General features: G+C 41.6%; 1 protein-coding gene across 1 annotated transcript; it reads left to right on the forward strand.

Moving 5' to 3' along the window:
- The first annotated feature begins 8,093 nt into the window (after positions 1-8,093).
- Positions 8,094-19,524, forward strand: LOC112450291 (microtubule-associated protein futsch-like). The gene is made up of 5 exons (XM_025004362.2): positions 8,094-8,182; positions 11,633-14,469; positions 15,080-15,229; positions 15,434-15,514; positions 18,198-19,524. Exons 2-5 carry the CDS (start codon positions 11,649-11,651, stop codon positions 18,314-18,316), a joined length of 3,171 nt encoding a protein of 1,056 aa, XP_024860130.1. The 5' UTR covers positions 8,094-8,182; positions 11,633-11,648; the 3' UTR covers positions 18,317-19,524.
- The last annotated feature ends 394 nt before the right edge of the window (positions 19,525-19,918 follow it).

Below are 19,918 nucleotides of genomic sequence, written 5' to 3' on the forward strand. Positions count from 1 at the left end.
CCCAGTATTGTGGTTTGATTTAGACAACTGGACAATGCGGTTATGGTTAGGAGAAGTTGACGGAGAACGGTGTGTGTTAGCTGCTTCAGTTTGGTTTTCTGCATTTAGATGCGGAGGTGGAGAATATGCCACATCAGATCAGAAAACTTATTCCTCCCAAAACGAGGGGAGGAAAAAAAAGTTAAAAAAAAAGAATTTTTCATCTTCTGAAGACCTTCGAGAGCAGCTTTCCAAACAGCTCAGACAGACCCCAATCTCAGAGCCATTTGTCTAGGGAAGATAAATTTATTTTGCCCTGAAATCCAATTTTACAGTTGTTTTTTTTTTTACAGCCGAGCTCAAAGTGACCCAAGTTCAAAGAGGAACTTCAGAGTAATGACGTACCAAAGTGAAACTTGACTTATGTGATGCTTAATCAGACCTGTACGCTGCCTCTGATTGAAATGGCCAATGCAAACGAAAATTAAATTAACTTATTACAAATTAATTCGCTGCAGGTGAGGTACAAAACAAAAAGGGCTTATTTAGTTAATGGGAAACAAAATCTAATTAACTAAAATTCAACAACAATATTGTAAATAGAAAAACAATCCTGTTGGAGGAGAGGGAGGACCGAGGGTTGGAGAGACACAGACTCACTGCAGAAAAAGACCCAAACAGATGACTTACTGCTTCATGATGAAGTGACGCTGGCTGAAAAGTGTCATTCTGACCAGTTTTGGATGAACTAAGTGGATGCAAAAAGAACATTTAGGATCTGTGTATAATCAGCCTGTAAAACTACGCATTCGTTTTAAAAAAGTTATTTGATCCTCTGCATTGATGCCAACTCCGCTTTGTTCTGTGACACAAAACCAAGAATTTATTTGCTTAAGTCGGTGTTTTCTGATAGTGGCGTGGTCAGGAAAGCCCTGTATCCTTAGTGAGCGAACTCTGGCGCCAAAGATACAACCCGACAGCTCCCGTAAACTGGATCCTGCTGACGACAGTATAAAAACATGAGAGAAGGCAGGGATATTTTGTCCAGTATTTCTACAAATGACTGATGTTTCTGACTGGAAACAGCTGAGACTAATTTCTTGGTAAATTGTAATATTTTCATTATGAGCTTTCATCACGACTATAAAAGACACTATGGGTCTCACAATGCCTCCAAAGAGGGCCGTGTCCCAGCCAATCATGTTGGCATGTCTGAAGAAAAGATGTGTGGGTCAGTATACCAAAACTGAAGCATTCAAAGATACTCTGGATGTAATTTCCATGTACAAACAAAATGTACTGCACTTCAGTTTGGTAAAGCGTACGCACAATTTTGAAGTAACATTGGTGTCCATGTGCAGCAGGTGTTGTGTTTAGTTTTGTTACAGATGGAAATGCAACTCTGGATTTGAGATGTGGATTTAGGGACCGTCTACAAATTGCTGTACAAGGCTGTAATATTCAATAACATCAATAAAAATGCCTGTTTTTTCACCTAAATTTGATGCAATTTAGGTGAAATGTCCTTTCAATGCTGGTCCTACAGTTATATTAGAAATGTGCACATTTATTTTAATTATGAAGAATTTTTATCCTTGTGCTATTCTACTAATAAGTGCTAAACATTTAAGTTCAGAGCTCGACTTTTTAAAATTAGGCTGTTGTGCGTTTTCTTTTTTTTTTCTGATGTTCCAGTCAGACAGCTTCAGTTATCAGAAAAATACTCAAAATGCGCACAACAAATCAGTCCTAATCACATATCTTTTGTGCCACAATAATACACTCAGAAAGCGCCAGAATAATGCAAATCGCACCAATTTTAAAAAGTAATTTTGGGGAGGGTGTTTCATGCCCTTCTAGTTGACCACCTTTTACTTGAAGTTAATAACCATCTGTAGGAGGTAATCACTGTTCGAGTCAAACTGACTCAATAATGTAAGCGACTTTTTTGAATTTCCACAGGTACAGGAGCATCGCAGCTGTCTCAAGCTGATGAAGTGTCACTGGGCAAGACGTGGCCTTTCTTAATACATTTGATGTGATCCTCGGCCTAGAAATTATAGAACAGATTATACATTCTGCGCCCCAGGCATTCAGTAAAAATGACATCTCTCAAACAGCAGCCTTTTAGTGGCGCAGAGAAAATAAATCTGCTTTGTGTTAATGAAATCCCCTGGGCATCTTAAGTGCATTCGGTTGCTTGTGAAAAGAAGAGGACGTCGTACAATTTTCTCAATCATACCTGACCCTGTGATCCATCAACTGCAGTTTATTTTGTAGAAATCAACCAAACTGGAGCTTGTTTAGCTGCAAAATGAATCAAATCGTTTAGCTGCAGCCTAACTGTTCATCGTCGCCTCCAAAACACAAATGGCAATGAAAACGGCAACCCGACCGATGCCACATTCAAAACTGATATTTATTTTTATTTTGGGGGGTTAAAAAAAAGGGGCACATCTTTGCTCGTAAGATTCAACAATTTTTACAGGGTGTGAAAAAAAAAATCATGAGTGAAAAACGAACATATTTATTGGCCAGCACCATGAAAGGTGTGTACGTATTTACCTTGAGTGTGATTGTTTGTTTGTCTGTTAGCAAAATATCTCAGAAAAAAAAACTGTACAGATTTTAATGCGGTTTGTAGAAAGAAATCATTGGATGTCCTTCTACAACTGATTAACACCTCATTCAAGATGGCTACCGCAGCTAATAATGCTCAGTAAACACAAAAATGATCATAAGTGAGTCAATTTAACAGATACTGAGCTAGAATTGATGTGGTAGTATCTGAGAGTAGTGACAAATTGCACAAGAAATCTTTTTAAAATTTTGACAAGCAAGGCAGCGGGAGAAGCAACGTTCTTTCAAGAAATGCTAGTTTTATTTCAGTCTTAGCTAATTCTATTACCGTATTTTCCAGACTATAAGGCGCACTTAAAAGCCCTCAATTTTCTCAAAAAACGACAGAGCGGCTTATAATCCAGAGCGCCTTATATTTGTAAGACGTCGTAATGTTTTAGTATGACTTTGGTAAACTACAAAGCCTCGCCTCTTGCAGCATTAGGGCTCAGTCATAGTCACGCTGGGCTCCGCGCACGGACCTGAGCGAGCGCTGTAGGCGTTTATAGTTGACGCTTACGTTGGTGCTGTATTCTTCTGTGAGTTTTGAACCGTTTGATTATCTTTGTGATCTCTCATAGAGGGATCCCATAAATGCTGATACAGGCGAAGCAGCTTCGCTAGAGCACCGAAATCTTCGATTTTGAATGGAGTGCGGCGTGCGCGAAGTTACAAACACTGGGAGGTGCATGACGATGCGCCTTATAGTCCAGTGCGCTTCGTATATGACGAAAGTTCGAAAATGGACCATTCATTGACAGAGCGTCTTATAATCCAGTGCGCCCTATAGTGCGGAAAATATGGTATCTCTGTCTCATATCTCTGCTTTTATCTCAGGATTTGACGAGCCTCGAATTTCAGATCTTAAATATCAGGATGAAGGAAATAAAGACAAACCAGTTTTACCCAACAAACAGCCGTGTGAAGACTTGGTCTACTAGAGGTTGCCATCTTATAAGAATCTCCTGAACCGCAGCTGAAAACTGTCCAGCCTCTCTCTGTATGAGTCCATCTCCACCCTACAAACAATTTTCTCTGTGCTGCAGGGAAAGTGTGGACGCAATGCACTCTGACAGGAAGTTGCTAACACTTCTCTGTTACAAGAAGGGCCGGGTTGCTGGAGGCAGCAGCTGCAGCAGGAGACACGTGTCCTGGGAGAGATTCGAACAGAAGATTCGCCTCAGCCTCATCGGCATGTCACAGTGCGCGCGTGTGTCTGCGGGCTTCTGTTCCTCTACGGAAGCATTTAGGATGAGTTTGTGAATTTAAGCAAGACTTTGCATCCGAAGACCGCAGATGGCAACGGTTGCCCTTTTTCCCCCCCGACCACAACACAAGCCCACAGTGACAAGCAGGGCCTGCAAAATAGCTGCGTAATTAATACAGCGTCAGGAAAGGAGCGAGGCTTGTAATGTGGCGCCATGTGTCCGTTCTCCTCCATCACGTTCACAATGTCCTTACAGAAGCTCACGCTGCATCACAATGCAGGCGACACGCACGCCTTCGTCTCTTGTCGTTCATTCAACAACAACAGAGCTGATTCTGGATAGGAGCGGTGTCCGCGTGCAGCTGCTGCTCCAGCTTTTCCATTTCCTACAGGATTAGACCAACCCCCTGCGTATCTTCCTTCACTACATCCATGAACCCTCTCTGTGGATTAACCAGTGCCAAAAGTGTTGGAGATAAAATGCATTAGTTTCACTTTTCAGGAAAGCCATCATCTCGAGTTTTTGATTCACGAGGCACATATTTATCGCGCGTCTTTTAAAACGGAACTAAATTTATATACAATTACTGGACACATCTAAAACTCATTAACTCTTAGTGTCAACCAGATTTAAGATGGGCGCCACAGCTAACGAGCATAAAAACACAAAAACGGCTCTAACCCAGTTAATTTTACAGATGTTGAGCTGCTATTTGGTGGGACTGATCCCCGGCACATATTGCACAAAATCTTTTATTTGAAGGTTTTACCATTAAATATTTGGAGTCTGTTTGCAAAATATCTCACAAACCATAGGTCTACAACTGATTAACCTTTGGAGCCACAGTCAGTTTTACAGTTTATTTTCAAGGTTTGATCAAAACAGGGTTTAAAAGTCTGGCATACCTTCAAGGAATGTTTGGCTTTTAATTCTTGATGTTTTTGAATGTCTTCTTTGGAGTTCTTCTGCTTCACTCATTAACACAACCTCCTCTTCCTCTTTCAGCTGCTCCCTTTGGGGGGTCTCCACAGCAGATCATCTGCCTCCATCTCACCTTACCCCAGCATCCTCCTCTATCAACCCTCTGCAATCCCTCCTTCACTACATCCACGAACATTCTCTGTGGTCTTCCTCTTTTCCTTCCTCCCTAGCAGCTCCATCTTCAACATCCTTTGTCCAACATATCCAGTGTCCCTCTTGTGCAGATGTCCAAACCATCTCACATCTCAACTCCGCCTTTCTAACTTTGTCTCCAAACCTCTCAACCTGAGCTGTCCCTCTGATCCGCTCGTTTCTAATCCTGTCCATTTGCCATCTTGTAAATCTTCCTTTTCGCTCTTGCAGCTATCCGTCTGTCACATGCCACCCCGTTGACTACTTTGGTAAGATTCTCAGTACATTTCGGAGAAATCTGGGGTTATTTGTGAGCACAAATACTTGCAGCACATCAGCAATGTAAAGGTTTAATTAATAGTGTTCATATGAACTACTATGAATATATGAAGAATAGGGTTATTCTAAAACAGCAACATCCGATTTGTCCAATTAGACAAGCTGTTATTAGGTCGTCAATATGTTCAGAGTGGACTTACGTCCTAAGTGGATCTCTGCTGTCCTAAAACAACTTCAATATTTAAAATTTTACATCAGTTCATGCAAACACTGTTATTTAAGCTTTAACTTTTACACTCGTCAAATGTGTTGGTAATTCTTCAATTTTTCTTCGCCTATTCCACCCCTTGTGCTGCTGCTAATCCTGCTAGCCAATAATCTTTATATTCCCTCATTTTCATCAGCCTAATGGATCAACATAGAGGGGGATGGGTGTATTCTGGTGGTAGAGCTGAGCTCACCCGTGACCTTAGTTTCCATTTCAGAATCCTTTCAAAATAAACAAAATCAAAAGACACAGCCCATGGGATAATCCAAGCAGGGTTTTTTCTTTTTTTCTTCTTCTTTTCAGGGGTTGGGGTAGGGACTGTATTAAAAAAAAACATTGTGCCATTATCAGATGCCACTGTTAAAAAATAAAACAAACAAACAAAATACAAACAGTCGTAATAATTCTGTGAATTCATCCATTTAACTGGATTTCGAATATTCAGAAACCTCTGCCTATTTAAACCGCTTTGAACTTTTTGAGATTGGATTTGTTTTAAGACGGCAGCGATTCCTTACTTTTCAACAGGACCACCACTACAAAATATTCCTTTGAACATTGACCAATATTTATCTTCCATGGGACTACTTCTCAGTCCTGCTCGGCTCTGACAGTGACTGTCATTATTGGGAGCGTGTTGTTTTCCATTGTGGTCCGTGTGACGCAACGAATGAACACCGGAATGGAAAACATCTTCCAAAGTTGTATGACCGAAACTCCCTTCACTCGGCATACAAATGTAATAACGACTGCACTCATTTCACATTCTCCACGCTTCTCTGATGCGTTCGCACTGTCTGGAAAAGGAGGGGATGTGAAAGCACAGTGGGGAGGGGGGGGAAAGAAAAAAAAAAAGAGTGATGCAAAAGTAATCAGGGTGTGAGCTGAGACAAATGCAGAGGCATGACGCTCTTGTTGAATAACAGTGAACACACCCCGGATCGCGTGTTCGCTCCTAAATCTATGCACTGCGATGTTCTGCACCACTTACTCTCATACATATATACACCACAGGGAAAAAATATATATATAAAAATACAGACAGCTGGTGCATCATCAGCAAATGTCAGAGCTTCGCTTTAGCAAGAACGATGATTTTTTTTTTTTTTTTTGGGGGGGGGGGCAAGTCTGGGACAAGACGCACTGGGTCACTTTGCAGAGTGAGTCTAAACCTGAGTCATAGCTCTTTTGTTTGCCTCCTCTCATAGTCCACTTCCAGCTGGAAGAAGAAAAGGAAATAAATAATAAAAATCAGACACAATCAGGCGACAGGTGCAGGCTGACCCAAAGATGTACTGTCACAAAGAGCGGCTTCTAACAGCCATCAGAGCCAGGCAATAGGCTGTTACGTAACACCGCCGCCAACACCCCCCCATTTACCATCATTTGCCAACAGGGGTTGACCTTGAGAGGAGGAGGGCAGAGTCCTGGTGATGGGAGGCAGCGAAGCAGACCGAGGTTCTAATTCAGGCAGATCTGACAGGTTATTGTTATGTCTCAGCCCTGGCTGGGAGTGTTTGTGTGCGTCTGTGTGGGAGAAACATGGATGAGATGTGCTCATGTCTGCACTGATTGGAAAAAAAAGTAGCTTCCCCCTGAGGATGGGTTAAGGAGACCCCCCCCCCCTTTTCTCTCCCTCTCTCTCACACACTCAAACACACACACACCATTACAACATCAATAGCTACAGCAGAACGCAACACACCGCATCTTGTCACGCCAAGACACCCCACGCAAGTGACAATTATAACCGAGGAAATCCACGCATGTAAACCAGCTATAATCCTTATTACAGCTTCACTTTGGACTCGAACAGCCTCTTGTGTGTGTGTGTGTGAGCAAACATGACACAGCCGTGTTTATCTAATGTGCGCAAAAATGTCACCAGGATGCGATCCAAAGTGGACGTGTCCTTGTTAACATGGACGCAATAAATCAATGAATCACTCTCGGGAAATTAAAAAAAAAGGACGACGCACCAGGTTGCATCATGCTAGTACACATGACAACACATTACAAAACGTGTCGTTTTCTGTCTCACATATTTATCTTACCTTTGCGAGAGAGTGAGGTAAAAGAGGGGAGTCCGGTGGTCCGGTGTGTCTGGAGTGGTCACAAGAAGAAGAAGAAAAAAAAAACCTGCGAGGACGAAGAGATAAAAAAAAATAGTAATAATATGGAGGGTTTTAAAATGCAGTCGAGTCGCACCGAGGAGCGTCGAGTTCTTTTATGTATGTGTATATCTTTGCGGTTTGTTTCGATATATTGAAGTGTCAGCGGGGAGAAAAGTCAGAAAGTAAAGCGGTGCAGGTCCGTGGAGGAGGATGCTGCCTGAACACGAAGTGCTGCTGATGCAGAGAGAGGAGGAGACTGACTCTGTCAGGCAGCGCTGCTGGCTGCTGGCTGCAGGCTGCGGGCTGGCTGCAGCTCTGTCTCTCTCAGAGAAAATCATCAAACTCAGCCAAGAACTACAACTTATAGATCACACATACCTTTATATGTTAACTGATGGTAACTTCAATTGTCGCCAGCGCCACTAAATGGGTAATTAAAACGCAACTGAGCTTACTACATAAAAAAAACACTTTTAATTCAGTGTCCGCAGTTTCGCGCCACTGAGCGAAAAACCGGAAGCGACAGTTAGCATTTAGCTAGCAAGCTAAACCCAAGAAGCCCGAGGTTAAAATCCAAAGCGCTGAAACAGTTCGTTTTAAAGGTACGTAATTATTAGGTTAACTAATAATTATTATGTACATTGAGGATTGTTATCAGTAACTTTAGCAGTTGACCAATGTCTAATAAAGGGAGCTCAAGGTAAATCAACTCTACCAGAAACTGTTTGAATGCTAAAATGAAATTCGCTAAGCTAGCTAGTTTTGCATTTAAAGCATTAATTAAACGTTTTACTTGTTTTGAAGTGGGGTTGTGTGGAAATATTATAATTGATTACTATCTTACCTGTTGTAATATAGCTCTTTGAAAGTTTGAATAAATATTTTAATTCTGACTGGATAGGTAGATTTATGGCTAGTCAGAGCCTCTTAAAACAACTCTAATCTCACCAAATTATTTGTTGTTCATGTGAATACTGTTTTTGAAATGTTTACATCACCATCAGTTTAACATTACATGATCTTTTACATAAAAAGTCTTGTTGTTTGCAAGTGAAAACAGTGGCAGCAGCAGCTAGCTGTAGCATTATGAGCGCAGCCTTCCAAAAAGTTTATCATAATATTTTTTCCTGTGTAAATTTGGGATACTATAAAAAAGCTTATACAATAGTATTCACAAGAACCACTATGAAATGTTTGAAATTAGTTTTAAGAAATCCATATGTGAGTTTTGTGGAGTTTGGACTAGCCATTTGCTCATCAACTGTTTTAAAATTAAACTTTATTTCGCCAAACTGAGGTTTTTTAAAGAGCTAGAGTATCTCCGACAGGTAAGATGATATTTGTTCATAATATTTTACACAGAAGCCCTGGATCTGAACCACGCCTTTCAGAAAAAAACCTCAGTCAGTCCAAATCTTATCCAGTTTATTGAGTTTAAGACAACATACACAATATTTTTTAAGTCTATAATAAAGACAAAAAACTGCTGGCAAAATTGAGGAATTTTTCTATAATGAGTGGTAATTATTTTTCAAATTCTGAATTTCTATGGGTCTAGAATATTTAGATATTTAAAAAGGGGAATCAAGCTTCACATTGTTAGATGCCACCAAACATTATACTAAGGGATTTCCCAGCAGCCTGTAAAGACAAATGGTCAATTTCAAATAAAGGTAAAAGGATTAGAATTAAAAGAATAATTTTTGACGACATACCTATTAGAAAACTTGATTTAAAGGTATATTAAGAAGATTAAATTCTATTTTAGTTACTGGCTAGATGGTGTCTTTATGGTCTCGTTTTTATGCAAAAATCAGTATTTTAACATTGCAGCCTGTTCTCATTCCAACTCATTTCGCCACAACGTGTCTCATATGTGTTTTAGATTTTCCAACACTTAGCATTTAGTTAATTATTTCACATTCTGGTTGATACAAAAAAAAAACTTAAGAAATAAGAAACAATCAGCTATTTTTTTTCTGGAGTATGTTTATAATATGCTTAATTGCTCCCTTAACCTCCCAGTTGCTCCCCAGGCATCTCCTTAGATGCTCCACACGTACGATGGGTCAAATGCAGGGAATGAATCCCCATAGTGTAATAAACTTAAAAAACAAGTCTGAAATTTACCAATTTTCTTTTCTTTCTATTTTTTTTCAAAGAACCAAGATTACATAATTTTTTTTCCTGTCACTTTAAAAACAATTTCAGTCTGTTGCTTTCTACTGACAAAAAACTGCTTTGAAAAGCACAGCCTCTTCTGATGTAACAATCCTCGTGGTAAGTTGTGGAGAGCATCTATCCTGGGATTTCAGCCATCCATCCATTCATCCATTTATCTATCCATCCATTATCTTCAGTTTATCCAGGGTTGGGTCACGAGAGCAGCAGTCTAAGCAGAGAGGCCCAGACTTCCCTCTCCTCAGCCACTTGGACCAGCTCCTCCGAGGGAATCCAAAGGCGTTCCCAGGCCAGCTGAGAAACATAGTCTCTCCATCGGGTCCTAGGTCTTCCCCTAGGCCTCTGCCAGGAGGGACATGCCCAGGGAGGCGTCCAGGAGGCATCCTAATCCGATGCCCGAGCCACCTCAACTGGTTCCTCTCAATGTAGAGAATCAGCGGCTCTACTCTGAGTCCCTCCCGGATGACCAAGCTTCTCACCCTATCCCTAAGGGAGAGCCCAGACACCCTGCGGAGAAAACCCGTTTCAGCCACTTGTATTCGCAATCTCGTTCTTTCAGTCACTACCCAAAGCTCGTGACCATAGATGAGGGTAGGAACGTAGATCGACCGGTAAATTGAGAGCTTCGCCTTTTGACTCAGCTCTCTCTTCACCACGACAGACCGGTACAGCGCCCGCTTCACTGCAGACGCTGCACCAATCCGCCTGTCGATCTCCCGCTCCATTTTTCCCTCATTCACGAACAAGACCCTGAGATACTTAAACTTCTCCACTTGGGGCAGGACATCTTCCCTGACCCGGAGAAGGCACTCTACCCTTTTCCTTTTCTGGCTCAAGAGTATAGTCACGGATTTGGAGGCACATATATATGTAATTTTATGTAGAGAGAAAAGAGCATTTGTTGAAGCATATCATCTGTTGTACTACAGCTTTGAACAAAGAACGATCCGTTAGTGCTCAGAGTATGTGTTGGGGATGAGTATCCCAGCTACTACCACATCACATTTCAGCTCAATATCTGTTAAAACTGGCTCAGTTATAGATATCTTTGTGCTCGCTAATATTGATGAGCTGTGGCAGCCATCTTGAATTGTGTTTACTCCAGAAGTTAATCAATTGTATAGATGTGCAATCAATGAATTGCATTCTGAGAGTTTCTTTAAATTACATTCAGTGGTTCATGAGACAGACACAGGCAGTTACTGTGTATGATTTAATGGCAGAGAGCAATAAAAGGTTGCTCAAATGTTTTCCTATATATGCAGAGGCTGACAGATGTGTTTATCCAGCAGGATAGTGGTGGGAATCACTGACCTAACCTATTTACTGTAAATAAATGAACTACATTAACTAACCTCTAAGCTAAATCACTGATGTGCCACTGAGATGCTATTTAAGGTTGCATAATAGAGGCTTTTTTAAATTGCTTTGTTGAAAAATGTACCGACTATTTCAATTTTTTTTATTCCCCTCTGCCATGAAAGGCAGGAAATAATGTAATTGTGCCTGTGAGTGCGTGCCTGTAGTTTAAATAAAATCTTTTGAAAGTAATTATTGGATATACATCTACAAGTGATTAACCTTTGGCGTGCGCTTGATTCATGGCACCACAGCTAACTGACCTTAGCATGCACAGAAATGGCTGTAATTTGTAATTGGTGTTTTTGTGTGCCTCGGTTCATTTCATCTTGGATTATCTTTTTATCTTGAAGTGCAGTATCCCAGTTTGACAAGTCTTGTCCTATCATTGATTGTTCTTTTTGTTTTACATTTATCAGCTAAAAAGAGGATATACATGATTGTTTCTGACGGGTAAACTCAGTTCAGCTCTCAGATGCAACGCTCACATTCTCAATCTGTTTCTGTTCCAGGTATTGAGAAACAAAGATGGATAAAGGCACACAAGAAGATGCCAGTCGACGATCAGAGTCGGAGCTCACTTCACTTTCCCCGAAAAGGCCGAGGACTGATTGGGCTGTAACTGAAGACCTCTCGGGGAAGAGCACGTCTGACTCTTCAGAGCCTCGGACGCTTCAGAAAAGTTGCCTATCATCAAGTAACCCGCAGAATCCCGGGAGCCTGGCTTTCGCTGCAGAGTGTGGACATTATCAACATAAAAAGCCTCGAGACAAACCACAGGACGACACTTTAAGTGATACCCATTTGACTGCTTTGCACAGCAGCGGCGTTGATAAAGAATCAGATGTGGCGTGTTTCGTCAGAGCGGAGCAAGATGAGAAAACCTCAGTTACTGAAACAGACAAACTCAGTCCATATCTGAGAGTCGATACAGATGGGGCCCCCCCTCCCACCAACAATAACACATCCAGTCTTCCTAACTGTGCGCAGCTGGGGAAATCATGCGAGGATGAAACTCCCGGCAGTTTCAGTCTTTCCACTGGAAATGATAAGGACGGAACACAAAGTGATGTCAGTCAACTTCAGGCAGTTCCCTCCTGTTCAAATCAGCCTGATTGCTCCTCTAAAGATGCAGAACAACACACAGGTCTCTGTTATACAGGCAGTCAACTGGCTGAAGTTATGGTGACTAATCAGGAAAGATTGGAGGCTGATTTCAGTAACCATGTCCCTCTGAGTAAGGCAGAAGATAAAAGTCCTATATCTTCAAGAGATCTCGCAGATCCTAACCCACTCTGCTCACACCCGGAGGAGGTCCTTTCCAGGACTTTGGCTGAAGATGGAAAAAATGAAAAGCAGAAGCCAGAACTACAGAGTTGTGAGAATGAAAATCTCTTTGTCTGTGATGGAAAAACAGAAGTTAATGACTCGAGCAAAACCCTCTTCTGCTCTGCTGCTGCATGTGCAGAAGGATCAAATCTTCCTAACGCTGGGGTGTTAGACGCAAATATCGCAGCTGAAGATGGGAGTTTTGAAGTTGATAACTACATTGGGGCTGATCGCTCAGCTGAGACTTCTAAAATCAGTCAAGAGCCTGCTGAAGGAGATAATGACTGTGATGCTTTCAGTGTAATTGACCCTGCAATCTGCAGTGAAATTGATGCAGAGGTTAAAGGGACGCTCTGTAACTCAGACAGCACTGCAGGTAGAGAATCATCTCCAATAGTAAAAATCTGCAACACGGAAACAGCTCTTCCCCTTTGTTCTAACGTCGGGACGTCGCAGGTCGAGGGGTTTCATCACCGAGGCTCAACACAGCCGAGCAAAGATGAAAACCAGATCCAATGTCAGTCAGCGACTAGCAAAGAAACCCAGGACGAGGCCGACGGTAAAGCCAGCTGTCAGTCCAGTAACAGCAGCAGTCCCGCGAAGGCCCCTCCTGCTGAGGTTGGAGGAGTACAAGAAAGCCCAGATACTGTGGGACGTAATTCGAGCCGCTTCGCTGTCAGCCCTGACCACGTGGAGACACAGGAGGTCGAATATTCACAGAGCGAAACTGACAGAGGGGTAGAGGCAGCTGGGATAAAAGAAGGAGAGGAACCTGCACAGTCTCTAAAGGGAAAACAAATCGACGAACAAGAGAGCCCAGCAAAACCTACGAACACAGGGGAAACGAGCGAACACGCACCCATCCGTGACAGCAAATTAAAGCGTACTGATGGTGAACAAGGAAACAAGCCTGAGCGTTTCAGTGATAAACCTGAGAGTTTTGTGATGAGCGTGACCAATGGAGAGAAGCAAGGAGAAGGAATACATGTTGGAAAAGAAATAAAACCCAGTGAGTGTGAAGACTCAGAGATATGGGAAATCTCTGAAGACATTAAGAGGTATCCAACATCTATGAGCAGTGATGAACAACAAGACAGCAACGTAAAGGAGGAGTCACCTGATGAAAGCATTAGTGAATGGGTGAAGGGGAGCAGATTCACTGTTTGTAGTGACGACTCAGAACAAAGGCTTGGTTGCTTCTCTCATTACCAGCTCAGCTCTGATATATTTTTAACTATTCCTTCAGCGAACGATGCAGTTGTTCCCTGTCAGCCAAATTTGGAGCATTCGGCGGACCCTCAAAGTGGCTCCACGGCACTAAAAAGTAGTGACAGATTTCCCCCATCTGCCCTCGCTCTCAGCAACCATGTGCTCGGGGGGTTTGACATATTTGAAAAGATCAAGCTCTCACCAGATTACGACGATGACGACGTTGCTGGTTTGAGCAACGTGCCTCTCCTCACCACCTTGACTGGTGAGATGCTGGAAACACCCCAGCAACAAGTCCAACACCACCGGGCAAAGACCGAGCTCGACATTCACAAGTCAGCGGAAGACAAAGAGGAAGGAGAGACGGAGGAGGAGGTGGAAGGAACCGGGTGTCACGTGGGGAACGTAGCGAACGGATTTGTTAGCTGTGATTCCGCTCATACCGACGCCTTAGACTCCATCTCAGCAGCAGATGTCATTGAGCTCGCGTGGCCAGAGCAACAACCCATCTGTGGATCGGCCTCTGATTCCTCTGAGGGCACACACAATGGGTCGGGTTCTTCTGCTGCCCCCCCTGAAAGTGGCAGCCCTCCCTCTGATCTGAACCACAACTTCCAGTTTGAAATGAAAGAAGACTTCGACAGGGTCCTGAAAGAGCTCAGCTTATTCTTTGATATCAGTAGAAATGACTTTGAGGGAGATTGTGGGCCAAAGTCACCTGATGTACCTGAACCCCCAGAAAGCCACTCAGCAAAAATAACTTCAGAGCGTCTCAGCAGCCCAGAACTGGGATATCAAGAAACATCAACAGGTAGCTACTTTTTATGGTTTGAGAGGTTAACAGTCTTCCTTTGATCAATAAATGACATGTAAATACTGACATTTTTGTGTTGACTAATGTCAATCGAATGTGGCAGCCATCTCGAATTGGGTTGGCCCCAAAAAGGTAATCGGTTGTAAAGGTACATCCAGTGCTCATTTCCTGAAAGTTTAACTAAAATCCTTTCAGTGGTTCTTGAGATATTTTGCTAACAGACAGACAGCGTTTGCTCCACATAGGTAATGGCAAATGTTTTAAACGAAGATCATGTGCAATCTGTTAGCGCTCAGAATGTGTGTTGAGGATCACTCTCAGCCACCAACACACAAGAATTTAGGTCAACAGTTGTAAAATTCCCTGAGTTAGAGCCATTTTTATGTTTTTTGAAGATCAGCTGAATGTGGCAGCCATCTTGAATCGAGTCAAATCCAAACGTTTATCAGTTGTAGTTTTACATCCAATGATTACTTTCTGCAGGTTTCATTAAAATTTTGCTGACAGACACATGAACACAAGCTGAACCAAGCATAAGCTCAAAACTTAAACTCTTTTGTAATTTTTTTAGTATTATATAAAAGTGTCGTGTTTCCTGTTTGTTTAGATAAAGCTGATGAGGACCACAGCCTGGAAATGTGCGAAGTCAATCCAGTGGTTTGCTCTCCTGCTCTCAGTCGTGACAGCGAGCAGGAAGTGCCCCTTAACAAAAACCTGTGCCAGGATCCATCCAGGGTCACTGCAGGGAAACACAAAGGTCCAAACTAAATGTTTTAATGATTTAATGATATTTCTGGGCATTTTGGAAAAGAAAGAAAAAATCAACAAGAGTAAGAAAGGAATTGTGTGTCTAAAGGTCCTCAGGAGTCAGCTCTGCTAACAGTGTACCGACTTTAGACATAAACAATGTTTTGCTCCTGACAGATTCAGGCAGTCCTGACTGTCAGTCTGTCGCTTTCAGAGCCCCAGAATGTGGAACAGAAAGTCAAGATGTGGTCTCCATCTGCCATGCGTCTTCCTCCGTTAGAGCATCTGAGACACAGTGAGTTTCATTTTCTAATAACAAAACCATTTGCGTCTATTTGACAGAATGCTGATTCATTTCAGTTGAAAATTTTAGACTTTTTAGTTCTGATAAAGCAAGGACAGGGTGGCACAGCGGTGCGGTGGTTAGAGCTGTCGCCTCCCAGCAAGAAGGCTGCAGGTTCGCTTCCTGACCTGGGGCCTTTCTGGGCGGAGTTTACATGTTCTCCCTGTGCTCACGTGGGTTTCCTCCTGTAGACCAAAAACATGCATGTTAGGTTGATTGGTAACTCTAAAAATGGTCCCGAGGTGAGAGTGTGAATGGTTGTTTGTCTCTATGTCCCTGTGATGGACTTGCAACTTGTCCAGGGTGTACCCCGCCTCTCACACAGTGACTGCTGGAAATAGGTATCAGCTCACCGCAACCCAGAAAGGAGAAACGGGTAAAGAAAATGGATGGATTGAAAAGCAAGGACACTGAAGTAGTTTACAACTGATTTCACAAATTTTAGTCTTTGCCACCCTAAGGGAGGTTAGAGGTTTTCACTGAAAGGAGGATGTTTAAATTAGATTTGCACGTAAACTAAAATATTAACACTTGCAAGAATCAACCATATGTGTAAAGATTGAGTGCATCTACGACAGATGTTAAGCACGGAGCTTCTTTTAGTGTGTAATTGGTATATTTGCAGGGAAAGAATTTAACAAAAGCCGCATTTGTACTGTTGCATTTTTGATAAAACTGGCCTACCTTCAATACACATTCACTCCCCACAATAAGACCAAAGAGTAGGTAGCTCCCGAGTCAAACAGGAACAGGAAGGATCAGCGATGAAAGAGTCTGGCGGCTCTGTGCGTCAGCTGGAAATTAAATCTAGCTTAGCAGACGTTTCACAGATGTTAGAGTTTTAAAGGACTCGTGAGTTTTCTACGCCTACAGTTCCTGCCTGAAGGACAAAGAATACCTTGGCTGTGATGAGCTCCTGACCTGCCTTCAAGCTGTTTCACTGTCAGAATTTTATTTTATTTATTTTAAGAAAACACACAAACAGTTTTGGATCGTTAAAGAACATGCTGATGCACTCAGTTTCAGCTTATTCTCCCGTTCAGTACCGTCAACTTGTCTGAGTCATTTCTCATCTTAAGTTGTAGCCATTTTGATCAAACTTTGAGGAAAAAAAAAAAGACTAAATGCAGGATCTCAAGCAATATTGCAAGATTTCTTGTGATCTGTTAGCCCTCAGAGTATGTGCTGTGAATGACTCTCAGCTACGGCCACACCATATTTTACCTCGGTATCTTTAAAAACAGCTGAGTTATCCATCTTTTGTATTCATTAAGGTGGGTTAGCTGTAGTGGCCATTTTCAAATAGGTTGACTCCAAAAGACAAATCAGCTGTAGCTGTACATCCAGTCATTACTTTCTGTCAGTTTCATTAAAATCCATCCAGTGCTTCATGAGGTATTTTGCTAACAGGCAGACAAATAAACACACAGAGGCAAAAACATTATTTTTACTTTTTGACTAAGAACCTGTTGAACATTGTCACCAACATCCCAGCTGATTGCTGGACAAGAACAAGGTGACTGTTAGTTTTACAGGAAGAAAGATTTTCTCTTTGGGTTTCTGATAAATTTACAGATGATTCTTTTGTTGTGCGTTCACAGATATGTTTGTGTCCACAAGCTTGAACATGGGAAGGAGGCGCAGCTTTTAGTAGCTATAAGTAGAAGGGCTTACAGGAACAACTGTTGGGAACTACTGAACAAACTTTATGTGAAAAATAACTGTTTGTTCCAATCTCACTTCTTCTTTTCTCTCCATTTGTTGGTCTTTTTTCTCAAGAATTCTTTTTTTTACCTGATCGTCTTTTGTAAAAATCAAAACATGAAGCTTTTATTGCCTATAACAAAGGTCCCCAATCCCCGAGCCCCGTACCGGTACCGGTCATTCAGTACCAGGCCACACAGAAAGAATAATCAACTTACAGTATTTCCGTTTTTTTTTTTTCGGAGTCTGAACGACATTTATTTTGAAAAACTGACCGGATTCTCTCCACTTCGTCCGTCTATGACTCACTCTTAATGCGTGTCAGAATGCTTATCCAGGTCACGTGATACGTTACGGCTAAAAACAAACCCACAAGCAGCAAAATGAGTAAAAAATAAACGTCTCTGGAAGCCCTAGATGGGACCGTCTGGTTACTGAGAAACAGGCTCAGGGCTCCCACTGATTCAGCGTTATGGTGAGTTGTATTCTTCGTGCACTTTATATTTGTGGTGTCTCTTATTTTGAAGGGCATGTTTAAACACAGAGGACATCAGGGGGAGGAGAGGGTGTTATTCATGTTGATATTGCAACAACAGGACGCAGCTAACGAAGCTGGATTTACATTTATACTGTTTTAAAAAATACCCCCGTTTACATGCCGGTCGTATCATTTTATTTTGTTGTATTTATCCGCCACACCTTTAAAGGTCAGTCCGTGAACATACTGTCTGATAATGAACCGATCCGTGGAGCTGAAAAGGTTGGGGACCTCTGGCCTATAACAGTCAGCATAAAAAGGTATAGCAGTTTGAAAGACGTTTGGATGAATCAGATTTGGGATCAGGTTGCACCTTTACCCCAACCTGACGCCTAAATGATCTTTGGACTTTCTGAACAGCTCATTATTGTTTATGTTCCGCTGTCTGCGCAGGACTGCCAGAGCAGCCCAGGAGGCTGGAGCCTTTGAAAACGTGCACCCGTCCAATCCGGGTTGGACTTTCAAAAAGAGCCAAGACCAAACACCTGCACCGCTCACACCCCTACAAATGAACAGGACCACTCAGGTGATGTGGAACATGTTCTCATCAGGGTTTTGGTTATAGCGTTCAGTGATTAAGGTTTTTTTTTTTTTTTTTACATGGTTCTCTTGCTCTTCTACTGTGTGTTGGTTCTGGTTCCATGCTTCAGAACGCCCCTGTTAACATTGTGGGAGGCTCTCATATGATCACAGTCTGCTGTGAAATGCCTGTTGAGTAAATCAGCAGCAGCGGTTTTGTAATAAGTGCTTTTCTCAAGGGCACCCTGTCAATACGTGGTGATGCAGCCAACTCTCCTTACTGTCCTCATTTGATGAATATCTTCTATTTATAAGAAGAGTTTTATATCTTTTCTATATATATTTATGTATATTTATCAAGTTATTTATATTTAATATTTATTAACTTGATTTTCACCATATATGTGGTTATATTGTGCACTTTTTGTATTATTTATTGTATGCATATGTGATATTTATATAAAATTTTACTGTGTTGGCTCTAGATTTTACATCACATTAATTTATAACAGTTTACATTTATTTTTAGGTTTTACTTTAATGTGTCAAACAGTGACTCATATTGTTTCTGTTTAGAGTGGACATAATAAGCAAGAAATAATAAGATATTTTGTTTGTGTTCAAATGTTTCAGTCAATAAATGGGTTCAAAAATAAAACACCTCCTTAAGCTAAAGTTTTATTTTTAAAAAGTACTGATTAATCAATATTGTTTCTTGGTTTTGTTTTGTTGTAGCCATCACAAGAGCAAAGAGGTTTTTTAGTTTAAATATGCTTCCACTTTTTCTGTCTCTAAGTATCTCTAAGTGTCTTTTTGTGTGTTTTTATTATATATATATATATTTATTTTTTTTTTTCCAACAGATAGCAAAGCTATCCCCCCCTTCCCTTTTATATTAGCTTACACCCTGGAATTTAAAAGCTCCAACTTAATTTGGGGTGGGGGTTATACAACATTACTACCATTTTGAGGATGTAAAACATAGTTTATTATGAAACAAACTTGAAATAAGTAAATTACTATTTAATACATAATTGGCGTAGTTGTTCAGAACCATTAATGTGTTCACTTTGTGTCACTACTTTCTGCAGCAGCTCCAGCAGCAAGTTTCTTCACGTTTGTCTCCATGAACTTGATCCATAAACACTGACATTTTTGTCCTTTCTTCCTGACCAAACTGCTGCAGCTCCTTCAGGTTGGATGGGTGCTGCTTGTGTCCAACAATCTTTAAATCAAACCAGAGATTCTCAGTTGGATTGAGGTCTGGACTTTGAACCATTCCAGGACCTTTAACTGGTTCTCCTTAAACCAGTGGAGTGTTGCTTCAGCAGAGGGTTTAGGGTCGTTGTCCTGCTGGAAGGTGAACCTCCTTCCCAGTCTCAAATCTCTAAAAGATTCAATTTTACCTCAGGAATTTCTGTATTTTGTGCCATCCTTTTTTGTAAACTCTGACTGGTTTCTCAGTCCTGTGTAATGAAAATCATCTCCACATCATGATGCTGCCACCAGCATGCTTCACTGTGGGGATGGTGATCTGGGTTGCACCAGACATGATGTTGTCCATGATGGACAAAAGGTTTGATGTTGGTCTCATC

This window comes from Kryptolebias marmoratus, linkage group LG19 (genome assembly GCF_001649575.2).
Source record: "Kryptolebias marmoratus isolate JLee-2015 linkage group LG19, ASM164957v2, whole genome shotgun sequence".
NCBI lineage: Eukaryota > Metazoa > Chordata > Actinopteri > Cyprinodontiformes > Rivulidae > Kryptolebias > Kryptolebias marmoratus.